Below are 22856 nucleotides of genomic sequence, written 5' to 3'. Positions count from 1 at the left end.
GGGGGGGGGGCAAACTTTTGCTGATATTGCATTACATTTGGGATGGAGAGACGGCCCCCACTTCCTGTCCAGCCGCGAGCTCCCAACACAATAGGGCTTTGTGCCATTTTTTTATTTAAAGCCTTTAGTTTAGGTCTACTTCTGCTCTACTTTCAAATGAAATGGTAGCGAATCCTAGCTCACGTTTTATCCTGCTGTGCTAGATCGGTATATCAACACACTCCTACGTGACTGTGCATTGATATACAAAATAATCTGACACTTTAAACAAATGAGCTACACCTGTCAAAAAACAAAGTTCAGTTAACTAAATATATAAGGTATCTCAATTTTTTTTACTTGGCAGTTAGAAACTCACATTTGTCCGTCCGTTTAGTTCAAATCTGTATGCGTTATTTCTCCATGTTTCTATACTCGGATTAAGTTTCAAACCTTACGGAATTATTCATTTACAAAGACAATACAAGAATCAATTTAAAAAAAATTAATTAGTTGTAACCATAGACATATATATATAGACTGGACGATAAAGAACAAATTATTATCGGAAATATTTGGGAAAAGATAAGTTTGTAGATCCACATCACAAACCTATATATCTTTGCCTATGTCTATGATTATAAAACAAAGACAAAATATTGGGAATATGGCAGTTTTGCACTTTTCAAAACTAAAGATCAAAGGTATATATTGGCTGAAATGTTAGTCCTAGAATTTATAGCTCAATCGCCGCCATTTTTTTTTCACATAGATATAGTACATAAAACATATTGACTCCCCCCAAATAAAAATAACTTCCTACTTCCAGTCTATATTTATTTATGTCTATGGTTGTAACGTAATCAAATGATGAAACAAATAACTAAAATCAATAAAAACTACTTATCTTATTCACGATAAACACGTTTCAGGAACTAAAGAATCAAAATAGTTGTTATAATAAATAACAAAATATAATAAACATATTAAAATATTTTTTTTTACAAAACAAGAACATACAACTAAAATGGAATTTTAAGTTATTTGATCTTGCTCTTATTACTAGGAGAAAAGTGTATTGTAGACTCCAGGATAATGAATAAATGTTCAAATTTATAGTCAATAACTAAAATACAAATATAACAGATTTGCTTGAAATAAAATTAAACGAAATGTGATTTAACTGAAGGGATATTTGAAAAATTTTGTGAAACCCATTCATTTCAACATTTTGTTACATGCAGGCAATCTTCCCTCCCCAGAACGAGTACAACTTAACATTATAAACGCTGATTTATGGTCCATGGTATCTTCTCTTAGTGATACCAATTAGTAGACCAACTAATTACAAAGACAGATCTCGTACAGAGACCATTGATAAGGCGCGGCTCGCTTGGTCACACTAACTGGCAGGATGCGAGTCCTTGTGTGTGTAACTGTAAGGCATTGACTCTAATTGGTCTTTGCTATCTCCATAGCTAGGAGAATATCGAGTTTTATTACAGCATGTGTGTAAGAAAGCGTGCTTTTATATGCGTAATATATATTAAATCAAGAATCAAATTCCATATCCTTCTCCTCTAGCTGCCAGTCTCAGACACCGCATCTACCATTCTGGATTATGTTCACGTCTTGCTCCAGTTAGCTTAAAACCTTTGTTTTTAGAAAGCTTTTAATAACTCAGTCTGTCTGTCTGTCTGGGTGAAATGTTAAACATTTTTTTTCTCTTACTTCCGATTCTTGGATCACGCTGAAACTTTTCACAATTATTCATTGTCGATGACAACACAATATTCAATCAAAATTAATCAGTTTTAGTGGTAGTTAATTAATTTGTTTTATATAGAAAAAGGCGACATAAACATTGAGATATTTAAAAGTTTTTTAAAAATATTTTGCTAGTTCAAATCATTTAATGAATAAACATGACATGTAACATATAATTATAGCAGCACTAAGGTATCAAGGTAGATAGCAGCGACCAGGTACCAAACTAACATCCACCATCGCCATCCCACTGTCTAATAAAAGAGTGTCCAAACGAATATAATTTTTGGTTATTAAGAAGGTGAAGAAAATATGGCGAAAATTCTACAGGCCCAGACGAGTGAACCGATGATCCGGACCCGGCGCCATCGCCTAGCAGCGACCTGGCAGCCTAGTGCTGCTGTTATTCTATGTTACATGTCATGTTTATTCATAATTTGTTTCAGTACTAAAAGTTTTAAACTCCATTTATCTTGCAAATCATTTAACTCTTTCTGTCCTGATTGACGACACCATCGTTGATATGACCTAATTAAATTAATTTTTGATGTTTACTTTGTGTTACATAAAAAGAGCTTGCATTTTCCTTTACTTTTATGCCAAAAATAAAATATTTTCTGATAACAAACAACAGCGTTATAAAGGTTCAATCATAAAAGGCTTATAAACTAGTCATGGACAAAATGGATAATTCTGTCGGATCGGGAAAATAATTACGGGGGGAAAGAGTTAATTATGATGACTTGGCTGGAGACTTAGTCCCTGAAACTTTGAAAGAATCGCGTCTCAGTGTTGGTCTATCAAGGTGTGGCTATGTATGAAGTAGTGTTCAGTCCACTAAAAGAAGATGGCAATTACTTATTCATTAACCAACCTACGTTGCTCTCACTCTATAAGAGGGTTCATTACCATTTGATGATTCTATATCTGGACTGGGGATAGGATTGGGGATGGGGCTAGGATACAGAGCGCTTTATGTTTAATAACTCTCTTGTTCCCTCTTTAGCCACTAGTATCAATTTAGAGAGAGAGAAAGAAGAAGAGAAAAAGAAGGAAAGAGACAGAGAGAAAAAAAGAAAGAGAGTGAGAAAGAATAAAAGAGCTAGGTGTCATAAAAGGAAAAGAGAAAGAGAGAAAGAAAGAGAAAGAAAAAGATAGAGAAAGAGAAATAGTGAGATAAAGAAATAGAGAGAGATTGAAGAACAAATACTGCTTTAAATTGTATTAAGGCTAGCTAACTAGCTATAATGTACTTTCTTAAAAGTAGATATATTTACAAAACTGTAGTATATGGTGGCTGAATGGTTACTCGCTTGGCTCTCAAACCGAGTAGGCTCAGATTCGAATCTCGGATTTTGAATTTCGTGATTTTTAGGACCCCCCTCCCCCCAACTCCAATGGGCACCTGACATTTGTTGGGGAAAGTAAAGGCTGTTGGTGGTTGTACTGGTCACGTGACACCTTCTCATTGACCGTTGGCCACGGAAACATAACATTTACATCATCTGCCCAGATCGCAAGGTCTGAACGGGTTATGTCACTTAACTAAGAACAAATTGAGCGTTATTTTGAGGAGTAAAACGAGATAGAATAACATAAGCGTCAAAAAAACAGAAGCGTCAAAAAAACAGAAGCGTCAAAAAAACAGAAGCGTCTTTATTCCAATCTAATTGTATACATTCAGCAATACACCTTCTAGTTAGATATTTCCACATTAATTATTTAAGGAATAAATGATCACTTCCAGTATCTCTTTAGATTTAAAAAAAAGAATTAATGTACATTCTTCTTGCCTTTTTACTTGACCGTTTGGTCCTTTTGAAGTTTGTGCTACGGAACAGAGGCGAAACTTCATCCCACTGTGAGTCTACAAGGGAGCATGTATCAAGTCACTCTGTCTGCTTGTCTGTCTGGTACACATTTTGTACACGTTATTTCTCCTGTTTCCCTCATCTGAGATCAAATTAAAACTTTGCCTCAAACAACACATGGAGTCAATAAAAGAATTGTTTGTTTGTTTTGTAAAATGTTTTACATGTTTCGGATGTTCCTTCAGAGTTGAAGATAGTTTACTTCCTAGTCCAAACCTCCCGCAGGACGACGGGGGATGGGAGCGGGCAGGGTTTGAACCCTCGACTGTCGATAAATCCGAACGACAGTCCAGCGCGCAAACCGCACGGCCAGGCAGCCATCCCAATTGACCAATAGTAGTCATAAATTAATTTAAAAAATTTTTCTAGCTCAGTGGTTCACGTGTCGACATTTCGTGGAAGAGGTTTGAGTCCTCGAGTTCGAATTCAAGTCGATCAAGGTTGTTTTTTTTGTTGTTGTAAATTGCTTTTGAAAAGCCAGCACTGAAACCTTCTCCCATACACCTCCGCCTCCCGCCCCCCCTTCCCGCCATGGGATTGGACCATAGTGCGTTGAGCATGCTACAAGTATGAAAGTTGCGCTAGACAAAAACAATTGGTAAAAATATTTCCAATCGCACAAATTTATTATTGTTAGTTTGGATCTATTTAATGAATCTTTTTAAAAAAATGGTTGTATGAGGTTTTGGGATGACAGTCAAGTTTTTACTTGATTAAAAGATAACTTTCATTATATTTTCTGTTGACATACCACAGCTGATGACGTTGTTTCTGTTCTGGGTGGGATGTTGGCAAGATATTTATTGTTTCAAAAATCAAGCATAAAAAATCAAGTAACAATAATTGACTTGATAATTGCTTAGTTTTGTGTATGTTTCACAATGTATCGCACAAACGGGCGTGACACACACACACACATATATAGATATGTATATACATATATACATTTCATCCTTAAAAAAACTCCTAAAATCTCCAAAAATTTTGTCATGGAAAAGTGCTACTAATCCTGTCTATTAGTCTACTACAAATTAGTTACATGATCGCCTCAACATAATTTATACAATTAGGCCTACACTTACTATACACTCTTTTATTTTTCCCCTTTTTTTTGTTAAATTTTTATTATTATATTTTTTTTTCTTTTTACTATGATGCGTCTGTGAGACTTGTATGAAGTCAATATGGCGCCCACTCCACTTTCTTATTCATGGCAAACCAGTAACACAAACTAAAAACGCAAAATACCTAGGTGTTATAATAAATGAAAAACTGTCATGGAATCCCCATATTGATGAAACTATCAAAAAATCAAAACAAAGCATTAGGGTTTATTAAAAGAAATTTTTATAAATCAAATAAGAACATAAACTAAAATGTTATTTAACCTTGGTTAGGCCAATAATAGAATATGGATCCTCTGTTAGGGACCCCTCAACTCAAGAAACATTAAGAAACTGGAACAGACACAAAATAGAGCAGTGAGATTCATCCCAAACGAATATTCACATATGACTAGAGTCTAGAGTAACAACTTTAGTTAAATTACTAAATTTATAAAGCCAGAAGACGCAAAAGTAAAGTAGCAATTATACATAAAACACTGAACCATAATCTTCAAATACAAAAACAAAATTTAATAAAATACTCTGAAAGACACAAAGATAAGGGCACTTTCCTCGTCCCATATGCTAAAACAAATTTGTACAAATACTCCTTCTTCCCTAGAGCCATTAGAGCCAGGAAAACCAGTGACTTGGCAGAATTTAAGTCATTGGTTAATATGCATGACCGAATGCATGACGCGTAGGACGTAATCATCTTTTTTTGAAGTAACGTCTGTTTTCTTGCTCTAGGCAAGATTTCTTCCATTTTATTTGAACGGCTGAAATCAGGCCTCTTTTTAACTACTAGCGAATTTCGCAAAGCTTTGTGGATCTATTTGCCACGAAGATGTCAATTGACTTTGAAAACAGAGTGATTACCTTTAAAAAAAAATCAAGTTTAAGTTTCGCCGTAAAGAAACTTAACATTTGGGTACTTAATGCTGGGGGAGGTTAGTAAGACCAAAGGACTCTCATATTATTTCAAGCGGTTTCACCGGAACTCTACATTGATCTCAAGAGGTTGACAAAGCTGAAGAACCATTGAAGCGTGTGGCATGTCAAGATAAGCTGAAGAGTTGGCACGGAAGGTAAACAGTTGACTTGGCGCCAAATGTGGACGTTTCATTTTATCTCATTATTAGTACTCCCCCCCCCCCCGCTCCTTACCCCCCTTATTTTCTATCCAGTATCCTTTCATATGCCGTGGCTAGCAAAGTCGAACACATTGTTATCTCAAGTGGCAGAACGTAGATCTAGCTACCTTAAAAGCGTATGAAGCAAAAACAAAAATGGATACAAGAAACTCACTGAATGACCATAATTAAAATCGAAGTAGTCTGATGTCCGATGGCTGAGTGGTTAAGCGCTTGGCTTCCGAACCCGGGGTCCTGGGTTCGAATCTCGTTGAAAACTAGCATTTTGAATTTCATGATTTTTTTAGGGCTCCCCCGAGTCCAGCCAACTCTAATGGGTACCTGACTTTAGTTGGGGGAAAGTAAAGGTGGTTGGTCGTTGCGCTGGCCACATAACACCCTGCTCGTTAACCGTTAGCCATAGAAACTGATGCCCTTAACAGCATCTGCCCCATAGATCGCAAGGTCTGAAAGAAACTGTTCTAACTGTGTTATTTACTCTGCGGTGCAGGAACTCTTTAAAAGTAAATAGATACATGTTTTATACCAGGTTCTCAGCGTCGTGTTTATTTATTTTTTTTAAACAGCATTATCTGGACCTATTTCAAATTGCATAGCCAAGAACAGAAACGGGCTTAGCAGTGCAAGGGCCATTATAGTCGTATCAGGGCCACGAATATTTGTACGATGGGGTGACGATAACAAGATTCTCTTTATCGTATCCCCCCCCCCCAAAAAAAAAAAAGCGCTGGGTCTGGGCGGTCGCCCCTCTCGTCAACATCTAAAGCCGCCTCTGCCAAGAACAGAAAAAAAAAAAAGAAAACAATAAATTGAGCGAAAGTGCATGCGTCCAGACTTTTCACACCGTCTTCACTTTGATACTTAGATTACAAAACTTTTGTTCGGATTCGAGCATAGGGTTACCAAATACATGCACTTCCATAGTACGACAAAAAGGAAGACACATCTTTGTAATGGAGGCCCAAAAGGAAGACAGTTTTGTAAAGGAGGCCCAAAAGGAAGACAGCTTTATAAAGGAGGCCCAAAAGGAAGACACAGCTTTATAATGGATGACAAAAAGGAAGACAGCTTTATAAAAGGACAACAGATTTATACGGATGTATGCAAATGTGACATGAAGCTCTTCAAAATCGACATTAGCAGCTTGGAGAAAAAGTGGCACTGGATAGATCCACAAGGAGAAAGAGCATAAGGGAAGGATCTCGGATTGCAGATGTCATACACAGCAGCAGCAGAAAGAAGGGTGAAAACGCAACGGTGCCTGGTGATTATATATGCCCAACCTGCGACCGCAGCTGTGTATCAAGGATTGGCCTCTTTAGTCACACAAGAAGTTGCAAAGGGAAAAGATTATCTCTTGAGACGTAAAATGCTACAGATAATGCAGGACCCCCCATTTAAAAAAAAAAACAACAATAAGCTACAAAAACTAGGCTTTCAGTGTTTATACAAGTAAACCACTTCTTTCAGACCTTGTGATCTATACGCTATAAAACAAATGCTGTAAAGGTCATCTGTTTCTATGGCCGACGGCCCACGGTTAACGAGCGAGGTATCATTTGACCCGCCCACCGACCAGCCGCCTTTGCTTTCCCCAACTGATGTTTGGTACCCATCGGAGTTGGGCGAACTAAGAGACGTCCTAAAATCCCGAAATTCAAGTCTTCTCAGCGATTGAACCCGATATCCCTCGGTTGGCAAGCCAAGCGTGTTACGACTCAGCCACCACGTACCAACTATACGAGTCCGTATTTCTTACACTAGTGTCATGAGCCGTAACACTGAAAGAAAATCGATCAAGGAACCAAGGCTCCCCTGGTAGATGTTTCCATAGGCTCGGCTAGCACGGGTCACCTATGGCCTTAAGTCGCAGATTGTGCATCGCTGATGTCATAAAAGGAAAGAGACTATTCACATGTGGGTGGCATTATTTTCTTCAGATTTTACTTTTCGAGAATGATATTTATCAATCAGTCAATAGACTTGATAGAAAATCGCTTACAATAAACAACAAAGCTAAAGCAGGGCGTTTTCTAAAATTTAGCCAATACTTGCCGGACGTCTGGTAAGCTGGGCAACGTATACTATTCAGAAGCCATAGATTATATATGGAATTTTGATGGAGCAAATACAGGAGCATAAGCGAGTAGTCAGAACGAGATCAGTTTTTTTAAATTATCACAACGAACCAAGATCTCAGATTTCTGAACATACGTAAACCCGAAACTGTTCATGGATGTACTTTTAAATTATTTGGTTACTTTAATGACCAAAAGTTCGGCGCCACTATCATGTTATACAATACGAAATTATTTTAAAAGTTCATGTAATGCATGCCAGTTGAGCTTTCCTTTAAGCAAATCCCAGGTTATTTGCTAGAAATTGTTTCCTGCAATGTCACCTGTTGTTGTCTGGCTATGTGATTGAAGTTTGTGTTCAAATCTTCTTCTCCTTTTTTTTTTTTTTTTTTAGGAAACCTCAGAATTTGCGCTATTCAATTTTAGCTTTGTCATCATAGGAATCCTTGAGCCTTAGGCCTCTTTTCTTTGCCTTTTTTTGGGGCTTTATATGCCTCGTTTTTGGGGCCCTCCAGCCTCTTTTGTGGGCTTTTTATTTATTTATTTTATTTTTTTATTTTTTTTTTAAATTTAATTTTTATTTGTAAGTTCTCACATTTCACAAATATTAAATCATAAAGAATTAAAGAGAAAATTTGAAACATGATTAACCTATACTTAATTACTTTTCCAAAATATAATAATAGTAATGAAAATATTATTTAATAGCAAAGACATACTACATAACTATTGAAACCATCAGAGACAGAAAAATGATACAAGGATTAGCATATCAACAAGTAAAGGTTAACCAACCAAAATTAAAAGCAAATACACACCAACATTTACACACTAACACATGCATGACCGCACCCACATACCAAATAGGTACTGAAACCATCAGATGTGATGGATTATTCAGAGCCACAAATATGATATAAGAATAGCATATCAAAAAACTAATAACTAGCTAACCGGGAATAAAAGTAAATACACACATATACTTACATATTAATTAATACATGCATAACCATACTGCTTGAGTATTGTACAACCATTTAAAAATCAAACTAAATAATTCTCTATCCTAAATTCAATAATTTTCCTAAATGTCAATTCTAAGTAATTAGAATCAAACAGCTTATTATTTTGTAAAGCTTTGAGCCTACTAGTCCAAGATTCCGATATTCAGAAACAATAATCAAATTGAAATTATGAACCATTTTATTTTTCAGTTTTGGCAACTTGTTTAAAACAATAGACAAGTTTAGATTCATTTAATTGCCACAGTTAGCTTCTAACAAGTCTCTTACAGTATTTTTAACTTTCAGGAGTAATGGACATTCCAAATATTATATGCTCATATCTTCTTCTTTTTTTTATTAACTAAAGAATACTTTTTATTATATCTTTATAGAATACATTTTCCCCCAGTTTATTTTCCAAAAGAGACATTGCAAAAGGAAAAAAAAACGAATTTTACGGTATCGCAACAACAAATGTAAAAACTTTGTTCAGAAATTGTTCATAGTTTTTGCTTTCATTTGCTTGTCCTTTTTTCCTGCCCTAGACGCATGAAAGCCCGCATACAACCCACCTGGGCTTAAATTTCGACGCTTTGAAGGTCAATGTTTTTTTTTTTTTTTGAGAGCTCCTATAAGTTCTATTATTATTCAGTACTGAAGAGAATACATTGCCAACATAAGACACTAACGTTAGTTCACGATTTACACAACAATTCACGTTAAAATTGTCCTCTGTTTTATATTATTATATATGGCTCCTTTTGTCTTGAAAGGCAATGGATGCGCCCAAATGAGTCACTGGTTTTGGCTTAATCTTTTAGACGAACGAAGATATTGGGACTCTTTCGGAAGGATCTGTCCTTACTTCCTATGGAAGCCCAAAGGTTCCAACAAGTATAAATGTTTTTGTTGGTGCGTTTGACTTCCTAAAACAGGGTGGGCTAATCAACACAAAAAAACTGTTCGTGTACATCACTCAGTCATAAGTCCCACGCGATTCTATCCAGGCTCAAGGTACCAAAGGAACTTTATTACTATGACTGCTTTCCCAAATCACTAGTAGAGAAACCCCCACAAGTTGACAGACAGGTACCGGTTTCCAGATAAATACACTATTTGATAATGTCGACCCTGGGAAGGTACTGGGCTTTATCCGGGAAGTGGGGCTATCTACGAAGATCTGATTTATGAATTTGTGAACATGCACTATTTACATTAGATTTTTACCAAATATTTAAATTTTTACTACCTTGACTATTTTAACTGTGAATAGACCTTGATTTTAATGATATGACTGTATAGAATCTGGCCCTGTTGTTTAGAGAGAGAGTAGTCCTTAAGGGACTGCAGGCACGACATGGCCTAAATTGTGCCGATGTGCCTCAAATCAAACAAAATCAAACCGGTTTCCAGATGTTCACTTGTCGTCAACCCAAGATTCAGGCCACACAGCATTGCAGTGAGCTCATGAGGAACTTGGGACTAGATATAATCTGGCGATAATTTTTCCCCAATGAAGTCCCGGGACAACTAATCTCCACCAGTTGACACCGAGAGGTCCTGAAGTTTTGTTAGAATCACCACAGACTGAAAAGATAAAAAATAGTATCTGTGAGCAATTTTTTAATATTTATTTATTTAATGTTTTTTTTTTTTTTTTTTTTTTTTGACATATTTTATACTGGGTACAAGAAGAATGTTGGATTTCTTTGTCTAAAATAGCCTCGTTGGAATAGTTTTGTTTCTTGTCCTCCTTTTTGATTGTCACAAACACACAACTTTCTGAATCCATTTCTCTTTTTGATTTGTGTATCTGACTCACAGACATTTGGGTGACATGTCCAGGCAATATGATAGGTACAGGACAAAGACTGTTGTCTGCCTTCATTGACACTTCCAGTAGTTTTGAAGCAAAGGTCCATGGTCTATTAGTAGTTGTAAAATAATTCATTTCTATCTCTTGCTTTACAGTACTTTCCTGATGCCTGAAGTTTGAATCTGAGGTTTGAGCGAAAGGACAGCTTTCTGATTGCTGTCTACAAAGGGCCGATGTTTCTTCTTCAACCTTCTCTATTTCTATGTTTGACACCTTAAAGTCTTGTTCTTCACATTGCTGTGCAAACAAATCTGTTTCATCCATTTCATCTTTCATTTGTTTTAATGAATAGCTCAGAGCAAGAGTAGCGTCATGACTTGTATCAGCCATCATGGAACTTTTAGTGGATCTCAATGTCTGCTCATTAATCTAATTGTCCTCTGATCATTGATACACCGCTGCCACCATGTGAATTAAGATCTAGGTTCACAGTCAGCAATAAACAAACAACAACCATTAGTATAGGTGATATTCAATAACGTTGTAACAATAGAGCGAAATTTTGCAGGATAATAAGTAAATAAAAGAGTAAATTAATAATGGTCGATATCATGCTGCATTTTCATAAATGTAATTGTAATAATTAAAATAATTTAATTTAATTTAGACATTGAAGATATACAGCGACAAACAAGTTTATCTCATTTGCAATGAAACCATGGTCAGGACTTCCAAATGAATGTTCTAATTTTGTTTTACGTTATATATTAAATATTACGCCACTGCTACACTGCCATGTAATCTTGCTATTCACGTGGAGTCAAAATTACTAGACAGCATTGATCTAGATCTATTCTAGATGATGTTAGAGATGCCTTTGCTACACAGAAAGCACGACGTTAGGCGATATGAATCCCGGAGCTCAAAATCCCAGTCTTCACTAAGATTTGAACCCAGGACTCCACGTTCGTAAGCCAAGCTCTTAACCACTCAGCCACCGCGCCTCCAATGGCTATTAATTATTATATATATGGCTCCGTCTGTCTCGGAAGACAGTGGATGCACCCAGTTGAGTCACTGGCTTTGGTTTCGTTTTTGAGACGGGCAGAATCTGGTGTGACTATTCAAGCCAATTCTGGAGCTGCAGAGTTTGCCACAGTTTTTGCATATGTATGCATCAGTATTAGGGCTAGCTGATAGGACAGCTTCCTTTTTCTTTCTCTTGACTAAGGCGGATAGTGTCGATTTCGAAGAGCTTCATGTGGCATTTGCATACATCCGTATACCGTAAAAGTGGGCGACCAGCGGCTCACCTGCCTTCTGTTAGATCACCATACAGAATGTCTTGTCAACCTTATGGCATTCTATGAACGTGGCCAAGCCAGCCAAGGCGTCTGCTGCTGATAACACAGTGGATGTCCTGGCACCCTGCTCTTCGTAGCACTTCCCCATTGGTTATCTTATCTTGGCACCTTATTTTAAAGATCCGCCTTAGGCATCGGAGGTTTAAGATATTAGCTTTTTTTCCTGCCATGAGTAGGTTGTCCATGTTTCACTTCCGTATAGCAAAGTGCTCATCACACAGGTCCGGTAGACTAAGGCAAGGAATTGTCCCACACTCTTTTCTGCAACCGTGACATGGTGCCCATTGCCTTCGTTATCCTGTTGTTAATGTCTTTATTCAGTAGAGCAATGTTTCCTAAATTGGGGTACGGGAAGACTTTGGAGTGGTTACCCGTTGAACCACATTAACTATGCTGATTATGTTAAACTAGTCTACTGGCGGCGCAGCATACACCGCTGTTTTGCAGGGCCGGCCTTAAGCCGCTGCAACCTATGCAGTAGGCCCCGCACTTTCATAGGACCCGCAATTTCATAGGACCCACGCTAATTCAAGGTGTATAAATTATTAAATTAAACCATTTTATTACTTAAAACAGATTTCCCGCGCCCTCCTGTCGATTTACCAGGAGCTCTTGGAAATCTCCCGAAATTGCAAAATATTCGAAAAAGTCCATAAAATATATAAAAATATATTAGCTGAATATCTGGCAAGCAGCAGATAGTTTGTCAACCAGGGACTGAAGTTGAGTATCAGAATCAGCCACAATAACCGCATCATCAGCATACAGGAGTTCCCTGATAAATACCTTCCTAACTTTGTTTTTTTTGCCAGCAACCTTGATAAATCCAAGAGTTTCCCAGAGAATCTTGTATTTAGAAATACAAGCATAATGCAGGAGAAGAATATGCCAAACAGAGTAGGTGCGAGCACACATCCCTGCTTGACTCCACTGCTAACCTCAAAAGGTGCTGATTGGGCTCCATTGAATTTCACTGTACATTTTGTTTCCTCAAGAAAGCACTCAATGAAGTTCAGTAGTATTACAAAAGATCTAGATTTAATTTACACCAGCTATTTCTATTTCTATATTATCTAATGTCTCTGTGTGTACATGCCAGTGTGATTGATCTCAATTATTAACCTACATATTTTTTTTAAATCCAGGAATTTCATGTGGCCTATGTGTACATTATGATGGCCAATTCTCCCCGTCCTGGTGTCTGGGTTCTGGAGCGCTCTATAGATTTTGGTAAAACTTGGCAACCCTGGCAGTATTTTGCAGACACACCAAGTGACTGTCTCAACTTCTTCAACACCTCTGCAGATGAGCCACTAACTAGGGATACTCAGATCCGTTGCACTACAGAATTTTCAAAAATTGTGCCCCTCAGCAACGGAGAGGTATATTTTGACTTAAATATTTTTACTAAAAATTTTACTTAAATTTGCTTGAATATTTTTCACTTAAATATTTTTACTTAAATATTTTTTTGCTTAAATATTTTTTACTTAAATGTTTTTTGCTTAAATATTTTTACTTAAATAATTTTACTTACATATTTTTTTGCTTTAATATTTTTTACTTAAACATTTTTGCAGCAAGAAAGAAAAGCTTTGTTACATTGCTGTCTTATACATGTTATGTCCTAATTATTGCTAATATGAAATTACATATAAATTACATTAAAGGAAACAAAATCTTCAAGCAACAATACAAAAAAAACATGTTGGCCTTACACATGTTTTATAGTCAATGTCATATATCCTAGTTTAGGTAGCCTATTAGTTTAGACACCCATTGGTAGTTAGTTTATACAAGCCAGTTAGATCAAGCAATTTGCCCATTATGAGTTTGTTAAGATCAGCCATTACATTACATTTAGGAAACCCATTTGAGGCTGAGTGGAAATTGAAAGGTTCATCTTTTATAAATGAAAATGGATTTGGATTTAATATTAAACAGAGGACTTTGCCATGTAAATTATTTGATAACATGATATATTACTCAGCTTTTGATTCATCATGCCATATTGTCATATACCTCTAATGTCATATTTCTGTGATACTATATTCCCTATCATATTACTGTAATGGTTTTTCACACTCACTTTTTAAATCCTAAATAAAGCATTAATTTGTCCTTGATTACTTTTTTTTTCAGCTAGTGATTTTAGCTTTTTAATTATTTCTTAAATTTATCAACTTCTTTAGATTGTTGTGTCTCTGGTCAATGGACGTCCTAATGCTCACAACTTTTCCTATGCTGATGATCTTCAAGAATGGACAAGAGCCACAGACATTCAACTGAGACTTCTTCGTACAAAGACATTGCATGCTCATTTGATGGCTAAAGTTAGAGAGGATCCGACAGTAACTAGAAGGGTAAGAAATGTTTTAAAACAATTTATGGAAATAAAAAACTCAGTAGGCACCAGGTTACAGTATAGTGCTATATTTAGATGTGTATTTTATTTATACTTGGTTATGTCAGAAAAGAAAGCAAATGAGTTGGATATATAACAGATTCATCAAGTAAATAAATAAAATTTCAAACTACACTTAACAAACAGAAACATTAATGGTTGAAGCTTGAGTGATAAAAATGAAAAACTATCCTTCAGTGAACTATTTAGGTTACGGCTCAAAGTGAATGAGAAATAAAAGTAGCTTTTAGAGTGGACTGGGTTGTCTTTTTAAAGGCTTCTTCAAGTAGCTTACGACAGGGAGAAACTATTGTGTTTATGCTTAGAGCACCTCCTTGATTACAAAGCTTTTATCAACTCTGTCTGTGTGTCTGTCTAGTAAAACGTTTGTTCACGTTATTCTTCCACACCCAATCTCAGATCTACAATTATTTCTTTTACATGGCAACGCAAGTATAAATATAAAAAAAATAAACAATTAGCTAATTAACTATTGGTAATTAATTATTTTGTTTGATATTGAATAAGGGAAATAACTTCTACATTATTGAAAAATATTGTATGCGCAGAGCTTTTCCCTTTAGATAAGCTTTGTTTGTTTTTTTTAAAGAGGATTTTTTAATATGTTTTGCTTCTTTAAGAAACTAAACTTTGATATATATTTTTTTATTTAAAAAAAAAAATTATGGTTAGGGTTTATTGGTCTTACATTTATAAAAAATTTCAATACCCCTTCATTTATGCTATTTTTATTTATTTCAGTATTACTACAGTATTAAAGACATCTCCATTGGTGGAAGATGTGTTTGTAATGGCCATGCTGTGTCCTGCGATGTCAGAGATCCTGATACCAACAGACTGCTCTGTGGCTGCATACACAATACTTGTGGAGCTCAGTGTGACAGATGCTGCCCTGGATTCACTCAAAAGAAGTGGCGGCGTGCCCTCGTAGACCAGCCTTTCCAGTGTGAACGTATGTTATTTTAAAAAATCTAAAAATAAAATCGAAAAACCAGAAATTTCATGAAAATTATAGGTAATTTGAAAAAACAATATTTTTAAAAATCATATAATTTTGGTCAACCTTTAAACATTTGATTTGCTTGACTTCTTTTCAAATGAATAATGTGATTCAAGGAATATAAAGATATTGTGAAAAGACATTATGATTTTTAAGACTGTTAGCTACAAATATCTAAATAAGGCAAGAGTCTAATGTAGTTTAAAACTTGAATCATTAGTAATTTATAAATCGTAATCTAGAGTTTGCCGCTTCATGCTCTCTAGCATCTCTATTTAATAATCTTTATTATCCATAAGTAAATTTGTCTTACAATTTGTGCATTACACCAAACAAAACATTATAACTAAATAAAACCAAAATGTACATTCACACCACTCACTCATAATTTACCTTTGTGAAGCAATCATACCCCAATGCTCAAAATAAAAGTAAAGTAGCCCTATCTTGTAATCTATAGCACAGATGATGTAAAAGTCATCTGTTTCTGTGGTCCATGATTATCGAGAATGTCATGTGGGTGATGGGGCCAGCACAATGACCAACCACATTAACTTTTCCCCATCTAATGTCAGGTATCCAATGGAGTAGGTGGGATCAGGAGTACCCTATAAATCTCAAAATTCAAAATACCAGTCTTCACAGGGATTCTAACGCTAGACGCCATGCTTCCATTTAATTAATGAATATAAATGAATGCAAATTAATATTACTTTTTTTATTTTTTGTGCAATTTATATAGCCTGTGAGTGCTTTGGACATACTGCCGAATGTATCTATGATGAAAATGTAGATCGTAATCGACAAAGTCTTGACATTTATGGCAAATATGAAGGTGGTGGAGTTTGTCAAAACTGCAGAGTAAGTTCTTTGTCTTATTAAAACTTTAAGATTTTACTAAATCTAAAATTTGAAAAAGTAAATACCTTTTTTTCATGTGTAGTCATGGAAAATAAATAAAGTGGATGCTTAAAATGTAGAACCCTGTTTCTGTTTTAGAAAGTGTACTTGAAATTAATGGCAGGGAAATTAATGGCATGTCGACATTCTCATTTAAAAAAAAAATATAATGGTTTGATAGCTAAGTGGCAGCTGTCTTTCTATTTTTTTTAAAAGTTACAACATGGTCTTCTAAACCTTCAGACTAAAAAAGTATTAGTATTCACCAATTCTCTAATACATTTTAGGACAACACGATGGGAGTGAATTGCGAGAAATGTGTTTCAGGCTACTATCGACCATATGATGTACCACGCAATGCCACAGATGCCTGCAGACGTAAGTCTTTATTTTACCTTTGTGCCATATTCTGCCCTATTTAAGGATAAAAAAACAATATTTAATATTGAGCTAATTGATGAAGCTATATATATACACCTAAAGATGGAGGTGAATTATTTATGTATATAAATGCCCTTGTTTTTTATATTGAAATTTTTTTCAATTTAATAATGTTGGAGATGTGTTTGAAATGTTTGATCAAATACGTCATGGATGAAGTGATTACAGCTTATCAAATTTTTCTGACCGCAGCTTGTGAGTGTGATTTAAAGGTTTCCACAGGAGAATGTGAAGAAGGAAGTGGCCGCTGCCTGTGTAGACCAGAGTATACAGGAGAACTGTGCGACAGGTAATGGTTATTTGATACTTGTTGCTATTAGTAAAGTTTCCAGTTCAAATCTTGCAATCTATGGGGCCGTTGATGTTAAGGTCATCTGTTTCTTTGGTCAACAGTTAAAGAGCAAGGTGTCATGTGGCCAGCACAATGACCAACCGCCTTAACTTTCCCCAACTTAAGTCAGTTAAAACCAGAAATTCAAAATCCCAATCTTCACGAGATTCAAACCCAGGACTCCAGATTTGGAAGCCAAGCACTTAACCACTCAGCCACTATGTCCCCCACTAGTTGCTATTGATCTTTTTCTAACCTGTTTTGTGTTTGTTGTTGAAATTAATTTTAATTTTGAGATTCAAACCCAGGACTCCAGATTTGGAAGCCAAGCGCTTAACCACTCAGCCACTATGTCCCCCACTAATTGCTATTGATCTTTTTCTAACCTGTTTTGTGTTTGTTGTTGAAATTAATTATAATTTTGAAATTCTCTTTGACACCTGTAGAGTATTTTGTCTCTAAGCCTTGAGTTTTAATCCTGGACGAGGCTAAAATTTTAAATCATTTTATCATAATCTCCTTTAGCAAATTCCTGTAATGTGTACCTGATATAAACTGTTAGAAAAGGTTTTATGAAGTTAACCCCCCTAGTGAACCAATGGCATCAGAAACTGGTTCACTATTAAATATGGTGACATGCGATCAATAGAGAAAATATGTTTCAAAATTATTTTTTTATTTTAAGGATCTTGATTATGATGAGAGAAATTTCAAACATAATAACAACCTACCCTTACTGGGTTGCTAAAACTGATTAGATTCAATAGCTTCATATTAACTTGATATTGACTTGTAAATTAACCATGTTAGACAAATGTGTTGATCACAGATGCAGCTTTGGTTACTATGGCTACCCTGACTGTATTCCCTGTGAGTGTGATGTCAAAGGCACTGAAGGTTCTATCTGCACTACCAACTCTGGAATCTGCCCGTGTAAATACAATTTTGCTGGCTCTAAGTGCAACCAGTGTGCCCAGGGCTATTACAACTTCCCCGAATGTAAACGTAAGTACCTAAACAGATAGGTAGTTAAGGCAAAGGTCAGTAATATTTTATGATTAATTATTTTTTTTAGTGATTCATCTTTAAATAAAGTTTCCTATCATTTTAATTGTTAAACATTTTCAAAAATACTTGGTTTTGCAAGAAGTCTGTTTGCAATAAAGTCCAATCAGGACAGATTAATGCTACTACTGCTTCTCTGGTCAGGCCCATTGTTTCCGTAAAACAAATGGTCAGAGAGCCTTTTCTGTGCACCCATTGAATGAATTATGTTTTTAAGTGTTTTTGTGATATTTTAAAAAGGCATTGTATATACAGTGTAAATTTATTTATATTAATTAATTTTCTTTGTATTATCTTTAAATAGTTGTTGTTGTTGTTTTTTTGTGTGTGTTAACTAAACTTTAAATCTTCAGTAGTGAAAGTAGTTGTTGTCATAGTTTTTATTGAATGTCTAAATTACGTATTGTAATGCAAATTGACCTTCGTTAGCAGAATTATTGAAACAAGATCTCAATTTTACAGATTTATAACATGAAGTTGACTTTTATATACATTTAATATATTCTTTCAATAATTATTAAAATGTATTTGAAATAGCTTTCAATCAACTAAAAAAAATTATTTTGATCAATGAGATAATTCTTTTTTTTGTGTGAATAGGACTACATTTTCACATTGTCCATATTCTTTTAAAATTAATTCTACAAAAAAAATAGGTATTAGGTATTAGGGTATTGAAACAATCATCATAAGACTGTAAACTATCATCATAAGACTGTAAACTATTATCAGAAGGCAGTAAACTATTATCATAAGATAAAAAACTATTATCATAAGACAATAAAATTTCATTTCATCATAAGACAGTAAACTATTATCATAAGACAATAAACTATTATTATAAGACAATAAACTATTATTATAAGACAATAAACTATTATAATAAAACAATAAACTATTATCATAAGACTATAAACTATCATCATAAGACAATAAACTATTATAATAAAACATTAAAATATTATCATAAGACAATAAACTATTATCATAAGACAGTAAACTTTTATCATAATATAATAAACTATTATCATATGACAGTAACCTATTATCATAAGACAATAAGCTATCATCATAAACAGTAAACTATCATCATAAGACAATAACCTATTACATGTTTAACTATTAAATCTCTTGCAGCTTGTGGATGCAATCTTGTAGGCTCCCCAAGCTCTGTCTGTGATCTAGAATCTGGACAATGTCAATGTCTTGGAAATTTTGCCGGAAGAGACTGTAGTGAATGTGCCAATGGCTATTTTCGTTTCCCCACATGTGAATGTAAGTAATGATCTGACTCACTTTCTTGAACTTCCTGTATTTTTACTCGAAGGCAGGTCAATATTCTTCTTTTGAAAGGTAGACACATTGTCATATTTAAAAAAAAAAAGATCTTTTTATTAATTTGTTTTTGAAAAGAAAACCTTTTTTTTAAGCTATTAATAGTACTTTTAGATTGAATAAATCTAGCTATTCTCTAATGATAAAAAAATTAAAACAATTAATATAAAAAAAAGTTATGGTTTATTCCATTCAACTAAACATTAATTTTTGTCAATCTTTTCTTATTTTATATAATACAGACGTTAGACATTACTTCAAAAAAGAAGATGATTATGTCCTATGCGTCATGCATTTAGTCATGCATATTAACCAATGACCTAAATTCTGCCAAGTCACTGGTTTTCCTGGCTAGCTCAGGCAACCTATTCCATGCTCTAATAGCACTAGGGAAGAAGGAGCATTTGTACAAATTTGTTCTAGCATTTGGCGCCAACTGTTTACCTTCCGTGCCAACTCTTCAGCTTATCTTGACATGCCACACGCTTCAATGGTTCTTCAGCTTTGTCAACCTCTTGAGATCAATGTAGAGTTCCGGTGAAACCGCTTGAAATAATACGAGAGCCCTTTGGTCTTACTAACCTCCCCCAGCATTAAGTACCCAAATGTTAAGTTTCTTTATGGCGAAACTTAAACTTGATTTTTTTTTTAAAGGTAATCACTCTGTTTTCAAAGTCAATTGACATCTTCGTGGCAAATAGATCCACAAAGCTTTGCGAAATTCGCTAGTAGTTAAAAAGAGGCCTGATTTCAGCCGTTCAAATAAAATGGAAGAAATCTTGCCTAGAGCAAGAAAACAGACGTTACTTCAAAAAAAGATGATTACGTCCTATGCGTCATGCATTCAGTCATGCATATTAACCAATGTCTTAAATTCTGACAAGTCACTGGTTTTCCTGGCTAGCTCAGGCAACCCATTCCTTCCTCTAATAGCACTAGGGAAGAATGAGTATTTGTACAAATTTGTCCTAGCAAATGGGACGAGGAAAGTATCTTTATCTTGAGTTGAGGGGTCCCAAACAGAGGATGCATATTCTATTATTGGCCTAACCAAGGTTAATGGTTTGACTTAGGCTGGTGCAATGGTAGGACTAGCATAATAAGAAGATGGATCAATTGGCCAAAGTTGCTTTAAAGTTATCCAATATGGTGTCTCAATCTGTTGTTTGTAAGGCTTCAACCTAATTTAGACTGCATTGTAATTTCATTCTCTTCTCAAGGGCAACAGAGATGTGACTTACATCTAGGAAAATATGTTTTATCTTTTCTCTTAGTTGCATCAGCTTTTTTGTTAATTCAAGTGTCTCAAAAATAATTCTAGTGTGCACACTGTAAATTACTAGCGCTAGTATAATGGTAAATAAACTGATATTATGGATAAAATATTTTCACTGCAGATTGTGACTGTGACCATTCTGGAACAACATCTGACATCTGTGACAAAAGCTCAGGACAGTGTCTTTGTCGAGAACGCTACACTGATGAGCGCTGCAACAGGTGTGCTCCTGGGTTTTACAGGTTCCCAGAATGTTTAGGTCAGTATTGATGACTATCTTAGTGCATTGCTTTTTGGTTACCCTTTCATGTAGATCAATCTATCAGAATTGATGGATGTGCTAACAAATTGATCATGACCAAATCCAACTTGTTATTGATGCACAACTTTTAATAATTTGACATTATCTCAGTTATAGTAAATAGTCATTTTATAAAAATATAATCAAGTAAAATACCCATAAAAAATAGACAAGACGTTTGTTCTATGACAAAGTCATAAAAGAACACTTTTTTATTAAGTAACATATAAACATAGAGTAGATTTCCTGCTGTAATAAAGAAAACTCAATGACTACCCACTGGAAGCTTATTTACATGAATGACTAGATTAACATATGGATATGTCTAGCAAGTCATCTTTTTTTTTATTGATCACCTCTCTATATTTAAAAAGAAGAATCAAATTAAAAAAATTGTTTGAATTTGTAGGCCCCTTACCTTTTACCTTTACCTATCCCTTATTCTGTTGGACTGTTGGGGCACCATGCAAGATTTGTCGACCATCTTTCTCCATTTCTCTATGTCTTTTGCCTTAGTTAGAACCTCTTTCAATGGCAGTCTTGTCTTTTCTTTTATGGTGTTCTCTGTCTGCTTTTTTTTCTTTTTCCTGGTACTTTTCCCTTAAAGAAGGTATTTGCAAGCCCCAAAGACCTTGTAATATGGCCATAGATTTTAGCTTGCGTTTTTTTACGATAGTTAGAAGATCATCATGGGGTTTAATTGCTACAGTAACCCTGCCTCTAATCTCTTGGTTTGTGATGTGGTCTTTAAATGTGATACCTAGGATCCTTTTGTAGCATCTCAATTCCATTGTTAGGATCCTCCTCTCTTGCTCTGCAGCCAGCGTCCAAGACTCACAAGCATATAAAAATGTGGCTATGACCAGGGAGCGCATCAGTCTGATTTTGGTGCAGAGGGCTAAGCCTTTGTCTTTCCTTATTATTTTAAGTTTTGAAAGGGCTGCTGTGGACTGTGGCTTCAGACCAGTAGGCCCCTTACCATCTTGTAAATATCTTAAGTTTTGAACCCTTGTCAATATATTCATAAAATATGAAACCTAGAAGTCTATTATGCAAAAGAGGTAACCTTCAGATGTTTCTGTTGCTTATGATTATTTAAATTATTGTATGACCTGCACAATGATTAACCTTGTTAACTCTTGCCTACATATTTCATGCACTTATTAGCTCTAATTCCTATAATTGGAGATGTAAAATCTTTAATTGAGATTCCATCCTTTTTCAGTTTTACAGCAGTCGCATTTTATATTTGATTTGAAGTTGTGTATTTTCATCTGTTTTTTTCCTAGATATTGCTTCTTTGATAGTTTTTAAATTGATTATATTAATTGTATTCAGCGTGTCAGTGTGAAAGCCCAGGATCTAGAAGTAAGATCTGCTTTGAGACAACTGGACAATGTCGCTGTAATCCCAACTTTGCTGGACAAAACTGTGACCGGTGTGCCGCTGGCTACTATAAATATCCAGAATGTATTCGTAAGTATATGTAACATCACTTACTAACATCTGTTTACATTACGCCATTACATTTGCATGGATCACTTACTTTCCTAAGTCAAAGAGATGTCACAAGTGGTGCCATTACCAATGCAGCAAGAGTCTTCTTGTGTGTTGCTTTCTTTTCATCAATTCATCTTGGCTCT

General features: G+C 35.1%; 1 protein-coding gene across 2 annotated transcripts in view; it reads left to right on the top strand.

Moving 5' to 3' along the window:
• The window catches only part of LOC106062273 (laminin subunit alpha-like), an 86838-nt gene that overhangs the window by 5661 nt on the left and 58321 nt on the right, over positions 1-22856 (top strand). For both annotated transcript variants that reach the window (XM_056028437.1, XM_056028438.1), the window contains exons 2-11: positions 13285-13521; positions 14332-14502; positions 15306-15516; positions 16307-16425; positions 16752-16842; positions 17098-17194; positions 18066-18241; positions 19439-19576; positions 21034-21171; positions 22552-22689. In XM_056028437.1, coding sequence (XP_055884412.1) covers positions 13285-13521; positions 14332-14502; positions 15306-15516; positions 16307-16425; positions 16752-16842; positions 17098-17194; positions 18066-18241; positions 19439-19576; positions 21034-21171; positions 22552-22689 — 1516 coding nt within the window. The remainder of the gene's footprint in view (positions 1-13284; positions 13522-14331; positions 14503-15305; positions 15517-16306; positions 16426-16751; positions 16843-17097; positions 17195-18065; positions 18242-19438; positions 19577-21033; positions 21172-22551; positions 22690-22856) is intronic.

This window comes from Biomphalaria glabrata, chromosome 5 (assembly GCF_947242115.1).
Source record: "Biomphalaria glabrata chromosome 5, xgBioGlab47.1, whole genome shotgun sequence".
Classification (NCBI taxonomy): domain Eukaryota; kingdom Metazoa; phylum Mollusca; class Gastropoda; family Planorbidae; genus Biomphalaria; species Biomphalaria glabrata.
The sequence above is the reverse complement of the archived record's forward strand: the minus strand, read 5'-3'. Positions and strand labels throughout refer to the sequence as shown.